The sequence below is a fragment of the Esox lucius genome, chromosome 21 (genome assembly GCF_011004845.1).
Source record: "Esox lucius isolate fEsoLuc1 chromosome 21, fEsoLuc1.pri, whole genome shotgun sequence".
In the NCBI taxonomy this organism is placed as follows: Eukaryota; Metazoa; Chordata; class Actinopteri; order Esociformes; family Esocidae; genus Esox; species Esox lucius.
Genome location: NC_047589.1, coordinates 10,171,669 through 10,187,252, shown reverse-complemented (window position 1 = coordinate 10,187,252; position 15,584 = coordinate 10,171,669). Strand labels below are relative to the sequence as shown.

At 39.5% G+C, this 15,584-nt stretch overlaps 1 protein-coding gene across 2 annotated transcripts; it reads left to right on the top strand.

The window, feature by feature from the left end:
* Positions 1 to 3,371: 3,371 nt before the first annotated feature.
* zfand1 (zinc finger, AN1-type domain 1) lies at positions 3,372 to 13,483 on the top strand. Of its 2 annotated transcripts, NM_001303767.1 has the most exon segments (8): positions 3,372 to 3,445; positions 3,896 to 3,938; positions 4,742 to 4,781; positions 6,574 to 6,701; positions 6,908 to 6,999; positions 7,319 to 7,440; positions 8,626 to 8,781; positions 13,211 to 13,483. In NM_001303767.1, coding segments are annotated over 8 exon segments (804 nt in total). In that variant the 5' UTR covers positions 3,372 to 3,390; the 3' UTR covers positions 13,379 to 13,483.
* Positions 13,484 to 15,584: the final 2,101 nt, after the last annotated feature.

Here is a 15,584-nt window from a genome sequence, read left to right as displayed (position 1 = left end):
GTGCAGAATCTGGTTAAGCATTGTCTTGCTGAAATAAGGCCTTCTCTGAAAAAGACGTAGACGGGATAGCATATATTGCAAATGTTGCTCCCTCAAGGCCACCTGGATGAACTGGACCTGTTGGGAGACAGCCGATAGCATCTCTCCTCCAGACGATTGAACTCTTCAAAGCAACCCCAGGCGCTGACCTGACACAAGCCCAAAAACGTATGACCCATCACCTACAGACATGGAATCATCTCTCCTTAACTCACACTTTGAAAGGAACTTGCACGGTTAACGTCAATCCAAGACTAGCCTATCATATCTCAAGTATTGGTGAGTAGTTATAACTGAAAGTCAAAGGTTTCGTCGCTGTTGAGTGTTCACAGTCTTTCCAGTTCCAGTAGGTCCTGAAAATAATAAAGTGGAGACTCTACAGAAGAAATGTTATAATTTAATACAGTGATGTTCTTTTAGATTTTATGTCCCAACACATTGTTTACCATAGCTGCTGTAGAGAGCCATCAGGGATAAAGTGCTGAAAAGTAATTGGTTTCCCTTTTTTATGAGATGTTGGAGAACAGGCTAAGCAAATCCAGACAACTAGCACAAATACTGCGATTATCAAAACAACATATCATCACCATACTAAAATAATGGCCCAAGTCATTTTTTCAGATTTTTCAGAAAACACAAAAAACTGAACCAAATACTGAAAATATGATATTTATTAATAATTTCATTCAAAAATGTTATGACATTAGATGACTATTGACATGCTAATAACAATGTCTGTTAATTATGCAACATAAGAGGAATACATTTTTCAACATGGCTTTGTGACTTTTTTAAACCTTCAACTCTGTCAACAATCAGTGTGTTTACATGCACAGCAGTAACGCACAACGCTTTTTCTTCTGGTTGAGCTATGTGAAAAATTACACAGACCAATCACTAAATTAGTAAAATGTAACAACTTAATATTTCATATATGAGTGCCCAGATTCATCATGGTAAAGGTGTTTACATAGCGTTTGCATGTAAACACACTGAATAAAGCATTTACTAACAAACTAAACATAATGCTGAGGAGGCATGTGCATCTCGTCACTTCTCCCTCTAGCTTTTCTTTGTTGGGTTCTTGAACGATGCCCATTAATGTGGCAAACTGTCAAAGAAGTGATGACACTCGACGGGCATGACATATTTCATTGACTGGAGGTCCTGGAACTTTCTCTCCGTGATTGGCAGAGCACATGGAAACATTCTTATCCATGCTATCGACTCTTTTGGCACCTGTACCCTCTGTGGCAGTACTATCCACGCTGAGTCCTCCAGGAAGGACAGATTGAAATGGATCTTGCCTTCACTGCTAAACTGAAGAGCCCACAAGTAATGCACAGTCAGATCTCCTGGTCTGATGCTAATGAAGTAAGATCCATTCAGTTTCAGGAACTCATCATGCTTGAGCACTTTCACATGGTAAGGTGATGGTCTGATTCTTGCGGTATGATGACAGTATGATGACATAGTCTCTCGGGGTGAAGATATCCGTAACTATTTTGCGTTCAATAGTACTATGCATGCTGTCACACTCCATTTGTGTGTGCCCTGCAACAAGGTATTTCTGTGTAATCAGTACCCCATATTTTCTTGTAAGCTCAGAGAATGCATTCGGCACACATGCATTGTGGTTCTGATAACCACAACCGTTGCTCCACACTATGATCTCCTTGAGTTGGGGATGGTCTTTGATCACACCTTTTACAAGCTGATCACAGCTTGTAAAATTGCCTAAGTCACACTGTCTTTTGACTTAAAAACGGCCTAAGTCACTCTTGACATAGGCCATTATACTAAAGGTGTAGAATCCCATGACCTGTTCAACTGAGGATGTAGGCAATTTTACCAGAGGTGGCCAGCCCCATGAGGAGATGATTTAGGCAAGAAAATATTTTTTTTTCAAAAATTACTTAGGCCATTATTTTAGGAAGGTGACAATATAGTCTTTGCTTGCATCCCATCACAATTTACTCATAAATCTTAAAAAAATTATTATAATAATAATACAAAAATATTTTAGTAATTGAAAACCTGTACTAGAATTGTTTTGTAATCCTGAGTGACTGACAATAATGAAAATAAAACTGAAATAAAGTGTTGTTGTTTTAAGGTGTGATATGGTATTAGGAGATAATTCAAAGCTGTTGTGTTCCCCTCACGGCCAGATGAGGTCAATCAACCACACTGCAGCTAGAGATAAATCTGCTGCAGATGGATAATCTGCATTGCAGCATTCATATAAAATCTGCACTTTCTGTCTATGTATTCTAACCAAGTCTACTGGAATATTTGAGTACTTAATCACAGTCCACCACTCCAGTGATTCATTCCTACTGTACTATTTATCACTGACAAATTAATGGAGGTGGTTGTCAGCAGTGCCATGCCTAGACTACATTTGATTATGACTGTGCAAGTGTGAGCTTGGGAAATTTGTATTTGGGAGTACAGTGATGTAGTTAGGCAAGATAATTAATATATTCTCATTAAAATAAAAAGGGAAAACAGCCCCATAAGTAAATAAATGGAATATTTCATGAAATTCTATCCCTGGCAGTCAATCATGTCCCTTCTTTCATATGAAAATAACTAGTTATTAATGGGTGCATGGGAAATATGCTAACGTTTATAGAAGCGTAGCAAGGTATAGTAAACCGTATATGTCAATGTTATGACAGGAACTCAATGTCCCGAGCAGCAAGACTGCATAATTATCTTATGACAAACTAGCGTAGTGGCTGACGTACTGTGGGATCTATATAGTTACAGAACAATTTTGTTGTTCAGTAACATACAAAAAATGTAACAGCACAGAAGAAGTATAAATGATTGAGCGTATTTTGAGTCAATTAGGGGCAGATTGGGGGTCTGGTGACGTCATCACATAGAATTAAATGTCTTATATTAAAAACATCCATACAGCACAAACAAAATGTTTGGGTGTATTTGAAGCATGTAGAGTGACCTCAGAATTACCTATTCTTTACTATCCAGAAAAATAAGCAGCACGAACGATTAAGCGTTTGACGATGTTTTGAATTCACGAAGGTCGGCCACCTCTTGTCCACTATGAATCTGCGCGCGTCGTGCGACCACGCATAACGTTCACGCACGTTAATTTCAAAAGGATGTGCCACCAGCAAAGATACATTATGGTACTTTCCCAATTAACAAATTAATTAAAACTCACATTTTGGGCTCAAAGTGCAATATTTTATTTTTATGTTATTTGTATGTGCACAAAATTTAGTATCACTATATACTAAATAATGGGCGGAGATTGTTTATACTATGTCACGTGATTAAGTAAGAGGGTCAAAGTGGATATTGACATCAGAAAGAATCATGGCGGAACTAGACATTGGGAAACATTGTAACATAAAGTCCTGCAATCAAACAGGTTTTATTACTTTCTCTTATCTGAAATAAATTTTTCTTTAACGTTATTAGTCTTTTTTAAGCACATTGGAACCATTTTACAATATCAATGCTATCTAGCTAACATTACTAAGCTAAACGTTTAAACTTAGCTGCTACAGTAACTGTCCAGATAGCTAAATTATAATTATTACATATTCTGTAACTGAAGAAACGTTTATTTCCGCACGTACCTTTATTTCCCTCTAAATAAGGCACACTTATTCTAGTCCATTGCACTGGGATAATTCCTGGTTTGAATGCTCCGAGAGGCTAAGCAAAGACACCTGGTTAGCTAAGTTGGCCGTGGCAAGCCATATCCATTCCTGGCATAGATAATGTAACATGGTTTTATTGCTGTTTCTTTGATTTGTACACTTTATGCAAGTTGTCTATGCATCTTACTACTGTTTGTTCTAAATGTCTTCTCTAGATTTTCTACCATTCATTTGTAAGGCCTGCAGTGGTGTTTTCTGGTAAGATCTGACTTTTTTAACTAGCTATGTGCAGTAATTATCAACTGTTACTGAAGTACTGAGTCGTAATAACCATAATAGTTTGTGCAACTGAAAATGCGGCTGTTTTGGTTCTTTCACCATTCTTTTCCTTTCATAGAGAATTTTTAGACAGACTTCAAATAACGTCTGTGTTGCGTGTAGGCTTACGCCCCCACGCATATTTTGTTAATTGTGTAAATATCTATAGGACAAATTGCAAAATATATCCAAATATAATTTTTGTTGTAGAGAATATAAACCAAATATGTTGACAAATATCACCTTGTCCTGACGAGATTTACAAGGTTGTCAAAACGGGATAATCCTAAACAGAACACAGACCTTATTTGAAGTGAGTCTAAAATTCCATATAAAATAAATAAATTATGAAAGGAAAACTGAAACATTTTCAAATTCCACTGCTAGGATTTATGGGGATTATTACGTGTTATCTATTTCGGTATATAGCTCTTAGCCAAGGTTTCTATAACAGGACTATAGCTGCAAAACATTTGAACACACAATGTCATGACCCATTGCTGTACTTGTTTCAGTTGCAAGTCTCCCAGGTTGAGCAGTATTTTTAGTTCGTTGACAGTTCTTAAGTAAATGTTATTTTGTACTACTGAGCAAAGGCCAAGAAAGTATTAAATATTTGAGAAAATGTCTTGCAACTAAGAAGTTTTGTTTGTCAGAATGAATACACCCCAGTTTGTTTAGCTAATCAACCTGGCAATTGAGCAACATGCTAAGATAGACATGTCTTTTTACGTTCTTTACAGCCTTGAACACAGAAGTCGAGATTCGCATGCTTGTCCTGTGGTAAGAATCTACTTGTGTCCCAAATGGTACCCTCCTTTCTACTTTTACCAATGCAAACTAGATGGATCCTAATGTAGTGCACTAGAAATTGAATTGGAGGTCCTTAGGGACACGCAGCATACATCAGATATACAGTATCGAGTCACATGACACCGGGGAGGGAAAATGGCTAAAGGTTTAAAAGGTTGGGAATCCATTGGAACCAGTGAAAGCATCTACACTCCAAGCAATGTCTTCCCCCATCATCCAGTTGAAAACAAATATGCTTGGGGAACCTATTGTTGTTGGTGAAAATATGACAACAGTAGATATAATGAAGCAATGTACAATATCTCACAAAAGTGAGTACACCCCTAAGTGAAAATGTCCAAATTGGGCCCAATAAGTCATTTTCCCTCCCCGGTGTCATGTGACTCGTTGATGTTAAAAGGTCTCAGGTGTGAATGGGGAGCAGAATTGTTAAATTTGGTGTCATAGCTCTCACACGCCCTCATAATGGTCACCGGAAGTTCAACATGGCACCTCATGGCAAAGAACTCTCTGAGGATCTGAAAAAAAAAATGTTGCTCTACATAAAGATGGCTTAGGCTATAAGAAGATTGCCAAGACCCTGAAACTCAGCTGCAGCACGGTGGCCAAGACCATACAGCAGTTTAATAGGACAGGTTCCACTCAGAACAGGCCTCACCATTGTCGACCAAAGAAGTTGAGTGCACGTGCACAGCGTCATATCCAGAGGTTGTCTTTGGGAAATAGACATATGAGTGCTGCCAGCATTGCTGCAGAGGTTGAAGGGGTGAGGTGTCAGCCTGTCAGTGCTCAGACCATACACCGCACCAAATTGGTCTGCATGGCTGTCGTCCCAGAAGGAAGCCTCTTCTAAAGATGATGCACAAGAATGCCCGCAAAACAGTTTGCTGAAGACAAGCAGACTAAGGACATGGATTACTGGAACCATGTTCTATGGTCTGATGAGACCAAGATAAACGTATTTGGTTCCGATGGTGTGTGGCGGCAACCAGGTGAGGAGTACGAAGACAAGTATGTCTTGCCTACAGTCAAGCATGGTGGTGGGAGTGTCATGGTCTGTGACATACTGAAGCAGAGCATGATTCCCTCCCTTCTGAGACTGGGCCGCAGGGCAGTATTCCAACTTGATAATGACTCCAAACACAGCTCCAAGATGACCACTGCCTTGCTAAAGAAGCTGAGGGTAAAAGTGATGGACTGACCAAGCATGTCTCCAGACCTAAACCCTATTGAGCATCTATGGGGCATTCTCAAACGGAAGGTGGAGGAGCGCAAGGTCTCTAACATCAACCAGCTCTGTGATGTCGTCATGGAGGAGTGGAAGAGGACTCCAGTGGCAACCTGTGAAGCTCTGGTGAACTCCATACCCAAGAGGGTTAAGGCAGTGCTGGAAAATAATGGTGGCCACACAAAATACTCACACTTTGGGCCCAATTTGGACATTTTCACTTAGGGGTGTACTCACTTTTGTTGCCAGCGGTTTAGACATAATTGGCTGTGTGTTGAGTTATTTTGATGGGACAGCAAATATACACTGTTATACAAGCTGTTCACTCACTACTTTACATTGTAGCAAAGTGTCATTTCCTCAGTGTTGTCACATGAAAAGATATAATCAAATATTTGCAAAAATGTGATGGGTGTACTCACTTTTGTGAGATACTGTAAATGTATATTGTATGTCCAGACAGTGTTGCAATTCAAATTATTCTTGATTTCTTGTGATTCAGAATTTGTTCTTGGCTGAAAATGTTTTTCTCAGGTGGATGTTGAAAAAGAAGTACATGTGTCTGGCGGCAGTACAAGTTACCCATGCACATTTGAGGACTGCAAAGGAAAAGAACTGCTGCCGGTCATATGTCCACACTGCAAGAAACATTTCTGTTTGGCGTGAGTGCCACGATTTCCCCCCTTCGTTCACATTTCTGTCACAATTTGTCCAACAAGAATAGTAGGTAGTCTGATTTGAAATCACTTTGTAAATATAGAACCAGGTCTTGTAACAGTATTGTGTTAGGTGAATTGTGGGTGAAGGATTGCAAGGACAATTGGTATTTCCCAAGCACCTCTCGTAACACTGTTGATTTACTCTCCAGCCATCGTCACCAAGATGACCACAAGTGTGAGAAACTGGAGACGACCAAGCCACGCATGGCTGCCACGCAGGAACTGGTGCAGAAGATTGTAGGTCAGTCCTATTTCTAGGTCAAATGACACCCCTCCTGAAGGGTTTGGTCAAAATATGTAAACTGTATAGGGAATAGGTTCACACGTGCCTATTATGAATAGATGTGTATTTTCCCCAAAATCTATTTTATGGATGAACGCAGTGTTGGCTATAGGTGGTATGATTACTCTTTTGTTGACAGTATACCTGCAACTCTTTAAACTGGCCACATGAGGGCAGTGTTCGCTAGCAGTATGAGTTCAGGTTTTTAGTGTGTTGGTAACATTTTGTGTTGTGTTTTTTTTACGTGGTATTGATCCACCCTCTCGTCACTGAGCAGAGTCCAAGAAGGCTTTGCCTCCGAGCAAAGGTCGCAAGGGGGCAAAGAACGCTGCAACCGCAGCCAAGGTGGCTTTGATGAAACTGAAGCTTCATGCTGCCGGAGACAAGGGACTGCCACAGGTAATACCAGTCTGATATGAAGACAGATGGTGGGTTTACATCCCAGAGGGCGCCCTGTTCCCTAGATAGTGCACTGCTTTGACCAGGGACCATAAGGCTCCTTTTCAAAGTAGTGCCCTACTTAGGGAAGAGTTTTTTTCCTGGTTCAGGGAGTTCTTTGCAGTGTAAACTGTAATGGTGTTATTTATGTAGGATGGTTGTGTATACATTAGGGTTGTCGCGATATACCGGTATTGATGATAACTGTGATGTTAAAAACATGAAATGTTGATATCATGTTAATAATACATGTATGATAGTGTGTATTATCATTCACTAGGCGAAAATTACTTTGTATTCTTCCAAAAACTCCTCACGGTTTTTCTATAGCATTTTAATGTCCCTTATAGACAAATTATGCATGTGCTTTAACTATGAGTCTGGACCTATACACTGGCATTTGAAATAACCCATTTACCCCATCAGAACACTTGGGTCAGACCCACAAATGTGTGCCATTTGTGTAGCCTATTCACTTGGAGAAAAGGACGTTGTGTATATATATATATATTATTTTTTTTCCGATGGCTTATTCATGTCACAAATTTATGGACAAACAATGAATGTGCTTAAACTACGAGTCTGGGTCTATACACTTGCACTGAAACCAACTTGTTACCCCCACCAGAACCCACAGGAGAGATCCGCAAAGACGCAACGTTTTTGTAGCCTATTCACTAGGCGAAAATGACATTGTCCTTGTCCAAAAACTCCTTTCGGTGTTAGGCCTTGTGGATCTTTTGTTCATCTGGTTGCCTTTTCACTATCCATTATGTGTATTTGTTGTTTTTGTACATTTTCAATTTGTACATTTATGGTTACATCCTCTCCACCTCCCTACACTCGTATTTTGAGGGTAATTAATTTGACAAAAAAAGAGACAAAATACTATTATAATTTTTTTCACATTTTCTATAGATTTCACAATCATATCATTAGTGTGCCACGATAATCGTGTAGTGAAAATCTGATACTGTGACAGCCCTCGTATACATCCCAGATGTTTATAACCCAAGGTATGCTTAATGCTGTTTTTGTCATTTACTCTAAACAACAATATATGTAATGTATGGAATCTGTCTTGTATGGCCTTATTTTTTGTTGTCCATATTTTAATGTCTAAATCTCCATAATTCTGATTTCCAGACAGAGAGGACATATTTCAATGTTTTGCTACCCAAAGAGGGCAAGGATGCCAGCCTGCCCATGTTCTTTTGTACCAAGTGGAGCGTGGGTAAAGTTGTCGACTACGCTGCTTCACTGGCCAGCCTGAAGAACAACAACAACATACTAACAGCTAAGGTGCCAACTGTAAACAGTTCTAAGAAATCAAATCTGTCATGCCACTGTACAAATACAGTATCAGAAACATCTCTTTTGAAACATCTTATTCACAGTAAATGTACACTTAAAAACTACAGTTAAGGCCAAGGTATTGGAAACCTTGCACCTGATTCAAATAATACAACATTTCCTCAAGACTGTTGAAATTCTAAAATCTTTTGCAATCCTTGCATATATTTATTTGGTTGCTGTTGAAAAAAACTAACAAATTTGAACGATTTACTAAGTCTTTGCTTATTCCAAAGAAATTGTAAAATAGTCTTGACAATATTATTGGCACCTTCTACAGGCAGTTAGAAATAATTTCAAGCAGGTGATTCTCTTGGACTCTGGAATAAAAAACCTGTAGGTGCCTGCGATTTAAATACTTATTTAACCAGTTTGAATAGAGAAAATGACTCATTGTCCTGTTTTGTATCATGCTACCTTAATGCAGAAAAGAAAGAAAACAAAATAATTGTCTGAGGTTGTCAGACACCAGATTGTAGCCAAGCATAGATAATCTCAAGGCTACAAGACCATCTTGATTTTCCACTATACATAATATTATCCAGAATTCTAAGGCTTTTGCCAGTTTAGCCAACCTCCCTGGATATGGCAACTTGAAAGGAAATCACAGCAAAGAGTTGTTCAATTGGTGGAGAAATCACACACATTCAAGCTGACCTATAGACACAATGTACGACAGTTTCAACTCTCACCATCTCTTGTCAACTGAGTGAAAGGGGGTTGTATGTTAGGAGACCCACGAGCCCCCACTGCTTTTGCAATTAGCCAAGAAACCTGAAATCTTTCCCATAGTCAATCAAGGAGGAGGTTCAGTGATGTTTTGTGGCTGCTTTGCTGCCTCTGACATTGGGTGCCTTGAACCTGTGCAGGGCATTATGAAATCAGAAAACTACCAAGGCATTTTGGAATGCAAATTTGAACCCAGTGTCAGAAGGCTGGGTCTCAGTCAAAGCAGGATAAAGGATTTCAAATGGACCCAGGAATGTTTCAAGAAAAAAATAATGGGCTGTTCTCAAGTGGCCACATCTGAATCCAATTGCAAACCTGTGGAGGGATCTGAAAACAGAGGATGGAAGGCACCCTTCAGATCTGGGATAACTGGAGCAGTTTGTACAAAAGGCCTGGGAGTACAGAGGTGTGGGGAGGTGTAGGAAGCTTATCCATGAATATAGGAAGCGCTTCATTGCACTTGTTTTTGCCAAGGGCTGCACTACCAAATATGGAGTGTAGGTGTTCAATACATTTTTAATAATAATAATGTAAGGATATAGAGTGCCCTCCACAATTATTAAGTTGATCAGAGTGTCGAGGAACTGTCAAGCAGTAATCCATGACTTCCTGTTTCACTGGGGTATAAATATGTTGTGACACGGTGGCCCTATTCCCTTATTCATACATATGCATGGGAAGGATAAGACACAAATCAAATGAGGGAAAAGTGTGTTAAGCTTTATACATCAGGGAATGACTACAAAAAAAAATAGCTACTCACCTGAAAATGCCCATATCTACTGTTTGGGCAATACTATACAAGTTCAGATCAACTGGAATTGTTCCAAACTTGCCTGGAAAAGGACCCATGTTTATTTTCCTCCATGCACAGTGAGGAGGATGGCATGAGAGGCAAAAATCCCCAAAGATCACTGTTGGAGATTTACAGAGAAGAGTAGCATCTTGTGGTCACAAAGTCTCCAAAACTACCATTAGATGCCACTTCCATGCCAACACATTATTTGGAAGGCATGCCAGAAAAAAGTTGTTCCTGTCATTCAAACGTAAGTGTCTGGAGTTTGCCAAACGCAACTGGAACTGAGTGCTACAGTCATGCTCAAAAGTTTGCATACCCTTGGAGAATTGTTAATATGTACCATTTGTAAAGAAAACACAAGTGAGCAGGCAAAACATGTCTTTTATTTCTTATGGGATTTACATTCAACTATAGGTCATAACAGAATAGCATAATCATAAAACAAAACATGGCAACAAAGAAAGAAATTAACTGACCCCTGTTCAAAAGTCTACATACCCTTAGTTCTTAATACTGTGTATTGCCATATTAAGTATCAATGACAGCGTGCAGTCTTTTGTAATAGTTGTCTATGAGGCCCCACATTTTTGCAGGTGGTATAGCTGGCCATTCGTCTTGGCAAAATGTCTCCAGGTCATGCAAAGTCTTTGGTCGTCTTGCATGAACCACACGTTTGAGATCTCCCCAGAGTGGCTCAATGATATTAAGGTCAGGAGACTGTGATGGCCACTCCAGAACCTTCACCTTTTTCTGCCCGTAACCACTGGAGGGTCAACTTGTGCTTAGGGTCATTCCGCAGCTTTCGTGCAGAAGAATGCAAATTGTCTGCCACTATTTTCTGATAAATGACAAGATGAAAGCAGCATGTTTTCACAAGATTCACTGTGCCTTTAGAGCTCCCACACCCCCAAAATATCAGTGAGCCACCACCATGCTTCACTGTGGGGATAGTATTCTGTTCACTATAGGCCTTGTTGACCCTCTACAAACATAGTGCTTATGGTTGTGACCATAAGGCTCTATTTTGGTCTCGTCACTCCAAATTACCAGAAGCTGGGTTAGGGTGGCGTTGCCGGGCATATTGTAACCATGCTTTTTTGTGGCATTGGCACAATAAATTCTTCTTTCTGGCAACTCAACCATGCAGATCATTTTTGTTCAAGTATTGTCGTATTGTGCTCCTTGAAACAACCATACCCTGTATTTCTCTTTGTTTTGGTATCTAGAGATCCCAGAATTTTCCACTTCTTAATAAGTGATTGAACAGTACTGACTGGCATTTGCAAGACTTTGGATGTCTTTTTATATCCTTTTCCATATTTATAAAGTTCCATTACATTGTTATGCAGGTGTTTTGACAGTTCTGCTCCCCATGGCTCAATATCTAGCCTGCTCAGTGCATCCACGTGAGAGCTAACAAACTCATTGACTATTCATACACAGACACAAATTGCAATTGAAAAAGCCACAGGTGTGGGAAATTCACCTTTAATTGCCATTTTCACCTGTGTGTTTCACTGTAACAAGGCTAAACATTCAAGGGTATGTAAACTTTTGATCAGGGCCAATTGGGTGATTTCTGTTATCATTATGATTTAAAACAGAGCAAAATGATTTTTTTTTTTTGCATGATCTAAATCAAAGTTAAAATATCACAATTTCTGCCAGGGTATGCAAACTTATGAGCACAACTGTATTGTCAGATGAGCCTTTTGGTAACACTCAAGGTGGGTTTGGCATAAACAGAAGGGAGGCTATACTGAAAAGAACCAGATCCCCCCCACTGTTAAGTATGGTGGAGGTTCCGTGATGTTGTGGGGTTGTTTTTCCTCCAAAGGCCCAGGGAAACCTGTTAGGGTACATGGTATCATGAACCTCCTGAAATACCAGGACATTTTACATCTGAATCTGGCTGCCTCTGCCAGGAAACTAAAACTGGGTCATCATTGAATCTTCCAGCAGGACAATGATTCTAAACGATCCTAATACGTCCAAATCAAGACAAAAAAATGTCAAGCTCAGTCCCCTGACATAAACCCCATTGATAACCTGTGGGCTGAACTGAAGAGGAGAGTGCATAAGAAAGGACCAAGGACCCTGGATGATCTGAAGATATTCTGTAAAGAGGAACGGTGTCAGATTCCTTGCTCTGTATTCTCCAACCTTATTAGATGTTACAAGAGAAGACTCGGTGCTGTTGTATTGGCCAAGGGAGGTGGTACAAATTATTAAATGCAGGGGTGCCAATAATCGTGGCACACATGGTTTTGTTAGAAATAATTAATTCTTGATGACAATTTATTTTTCTCTGAATTAATTTACTTCAATTAAAGTTAGATGTTTCTCACTTATTAAGCTCATTCACCAAAATGTGAATTCTTTATAACCCTTTTTTACTCATCTTTGCTAGGGGTGCCAATAATTGTGGAGGGAACTATATTATGTTCTAAATCAAAACAGTTCTGCAATATTAACAATTGAAGCATTGTTGAAATCAACCTATTTGGGACAATGTGAGTTAAGAAAGTGATGGCTGCCAATACTTTTGGCCACAACTATACCGCAAGCTGTGTACAGACTGACTAACCTACAGTATTCCACCATTATCATCTTACAAAATATTTGTGACAAGATAGACCAACACTAACATCAGCTGTACTGAATAGCTATCACTCAACACAGATCATTGTTCTTCATTTTAATTTCAAATGTTTGAACCAACCACCATTCTCCGACACTTATTGATGTTTGCCTTGATCTGTCTTGTTGCTACATTTCCCATCTTTAAAGGAATTTTACTTAAAAGAAAATGTTTTTCTCTGTCTTTGCTATTATTTTTGGCATGTATAGAAGCTGAGGCTCTGCCATCCACAGACAGGGGAGGCTCTTAGGATGGACGACACCCTTCTTTCCCTGCTGGCTCACCCAGAATCGCCCCTCTACAATGGGGGCAATGTGATTCTAGAGTACTTGGACAACGATTGTTCAGGCCTGGAGGACACCTCTGCCTACATCTGACAGTCCTGACTCACATGTCCGAAAAATAGTCAGAATATTTTTGGATTATTTGAATCAGTGTTTTTTAAAATTTTATTTATGCTAATAAAGATTTTCAGAAGACAGAATTGTGATTCTTGTGCTTAGTAAATGAAATGTTTATCTGGAAAATAGGTTCCAAATGTCTAGTTTGGTACAGTATTCATACTCATGCCTTATTTAGAGGCCTAGTGAATTTTTATTTGACCAATAGGTTTCTTCTGGCTGGAAATGACATAAGTGACAAAACACAGTAAGACATTGTGCTGGAGATACAAATTCATAACGTAACTATTTGTCATGGGTATGAATACCTATGGGCTTAACTGTATGTGATGATAGTAAATCGTTTTCTTAAGCATTATGATTGTAATCATAATGGTTGTCACTTCGGGAGGGACATTGTCTGCCTCACTGTTCTTTGCAGCAGCCCTGCAACGAATGTCACATGCTGCATATTGATGTATAGTCCTTGTATAAGCAAGGAACGTCTCTAGCTTAACAGTAAAATTGATCTAATTTCAAATGTCAAGCTTATTACACTACCCACTGTTGCTTAAAGAATGAGTTCAAGACTAGTTGACCCAGACAGTATTACATTGCGTCCAGGGAAAATTCAGTTCCTGGAACATCTTGGTCAAATTTGGAAGGATATTAATTGTATGCCAGCTCTTCGAGTGTGCAGGGTTGGCCCACCTGAAATGTCATGTTGCCCTAACTGGGTTTGCACTGCAATGCATGTTTGATTTAATTTAGCCCTAATATATAGGCACTGCCACCACAGAAATGTTACATGTTGGCAAACAAGGTGTACAACGCATATCCAATAATTAGTGCAGAAACATGGACTACCTGCGCTGACATATGCTCATGCTGTTTATCTGTCTTCATCTCTTAAATGTATTATTAATGCTGCAGTCTGCTAGGAATCCATCCATTTTTCTAAATATATTAACTATGTTAGCATGGATTACATCTGATGGCCCTTCTTTGACAATGTGCTATTTAAAGTTTATTTCTGATTGAGCCAACAGTTAGTATCTACTGTGATTGCGGTCTCCATAAATGTGCATCTATAATTTTTACCCAGCCAGCCCAATCCAACTCACCATCCCAGGGGGACTTCCGACTACAATCTGCTAGACTCCAGGCTATTCACCGTTTAAAGGCAATAATCTCACATTTACAGAAACCCAGTAAACCATGCAAATGTCTGCTCAATCTGACATGACCTTTAAATGTAAAGAAGCGCTATTAAGCAAATTTACCACTGATCGAAATTAATACCTGCCTTTACAGCATGACTTTCGAACCCAAGGCAGCGTGTTTAAGTAGTCACACCTGCACCATACATAACTAGTGGGGTTTTCATAACTTTTTTATTCAGTTTACTCTGACCCCCCCACTAAACAAACAACACCTACACCATTTCGCAGAAGATAATTGGTCATTAACTCGACTGCAGGAATGCTGCCATTCTTGACTGGGGAAACCAGAGAAGATCAATGATGGACCTCTGCCCACTCTGTGTAGGCCACAATTTATGTTCAGTCTCATTAACAGAATCAGCATGGCACAAAGGGAAATGATTTAAACCTTGAGTCTCATTCCGGTCAACACTTAATCACCTTGCAAGTGAGGTTTTAGTCAGTCAACTAAGACCTTATAGTGCAAACGTCCATAATAGGATAGCCAGCCACAGTGTAATGGATTTCATCAACAGATAGTCATTCATTTTGAGTAAAGACCCCACCATTTGTGAGTATAATTATTTTTATAGAAAGAATTACAGTATCAAACAATATCGGAGGGTTTAAAAGAACAGTAAAAGGCAGACATCCCTTTCAGGAAGTTCCGGGAGTCTCCTGCATGTTAGATGGATCTCCCTGACACCCACAAATTATGGAACATCTTACGGAAATCAAATTTTTTAGAGAGTAAACGAGAGGCAGGGGCAGAATCATGCATTGCTTACTGCGTGCTTGGAACTTTTTAGATTATATTAAGTTTGTATTTGTGACTGTTTGGCATGTACTGTGCTACCTAGTCACAAATTTAGGGGTGAGGGGCTTGGGGGGTGTAAGGTGCCGGGGGGAATCCACCTCCCTGAAATGAGTTTCTGCAGGTGGGGATGTCAGGTAAGGGTTGAGTTAATTGATTTTAGTAGAATACACAGTGGGGAAAGGAA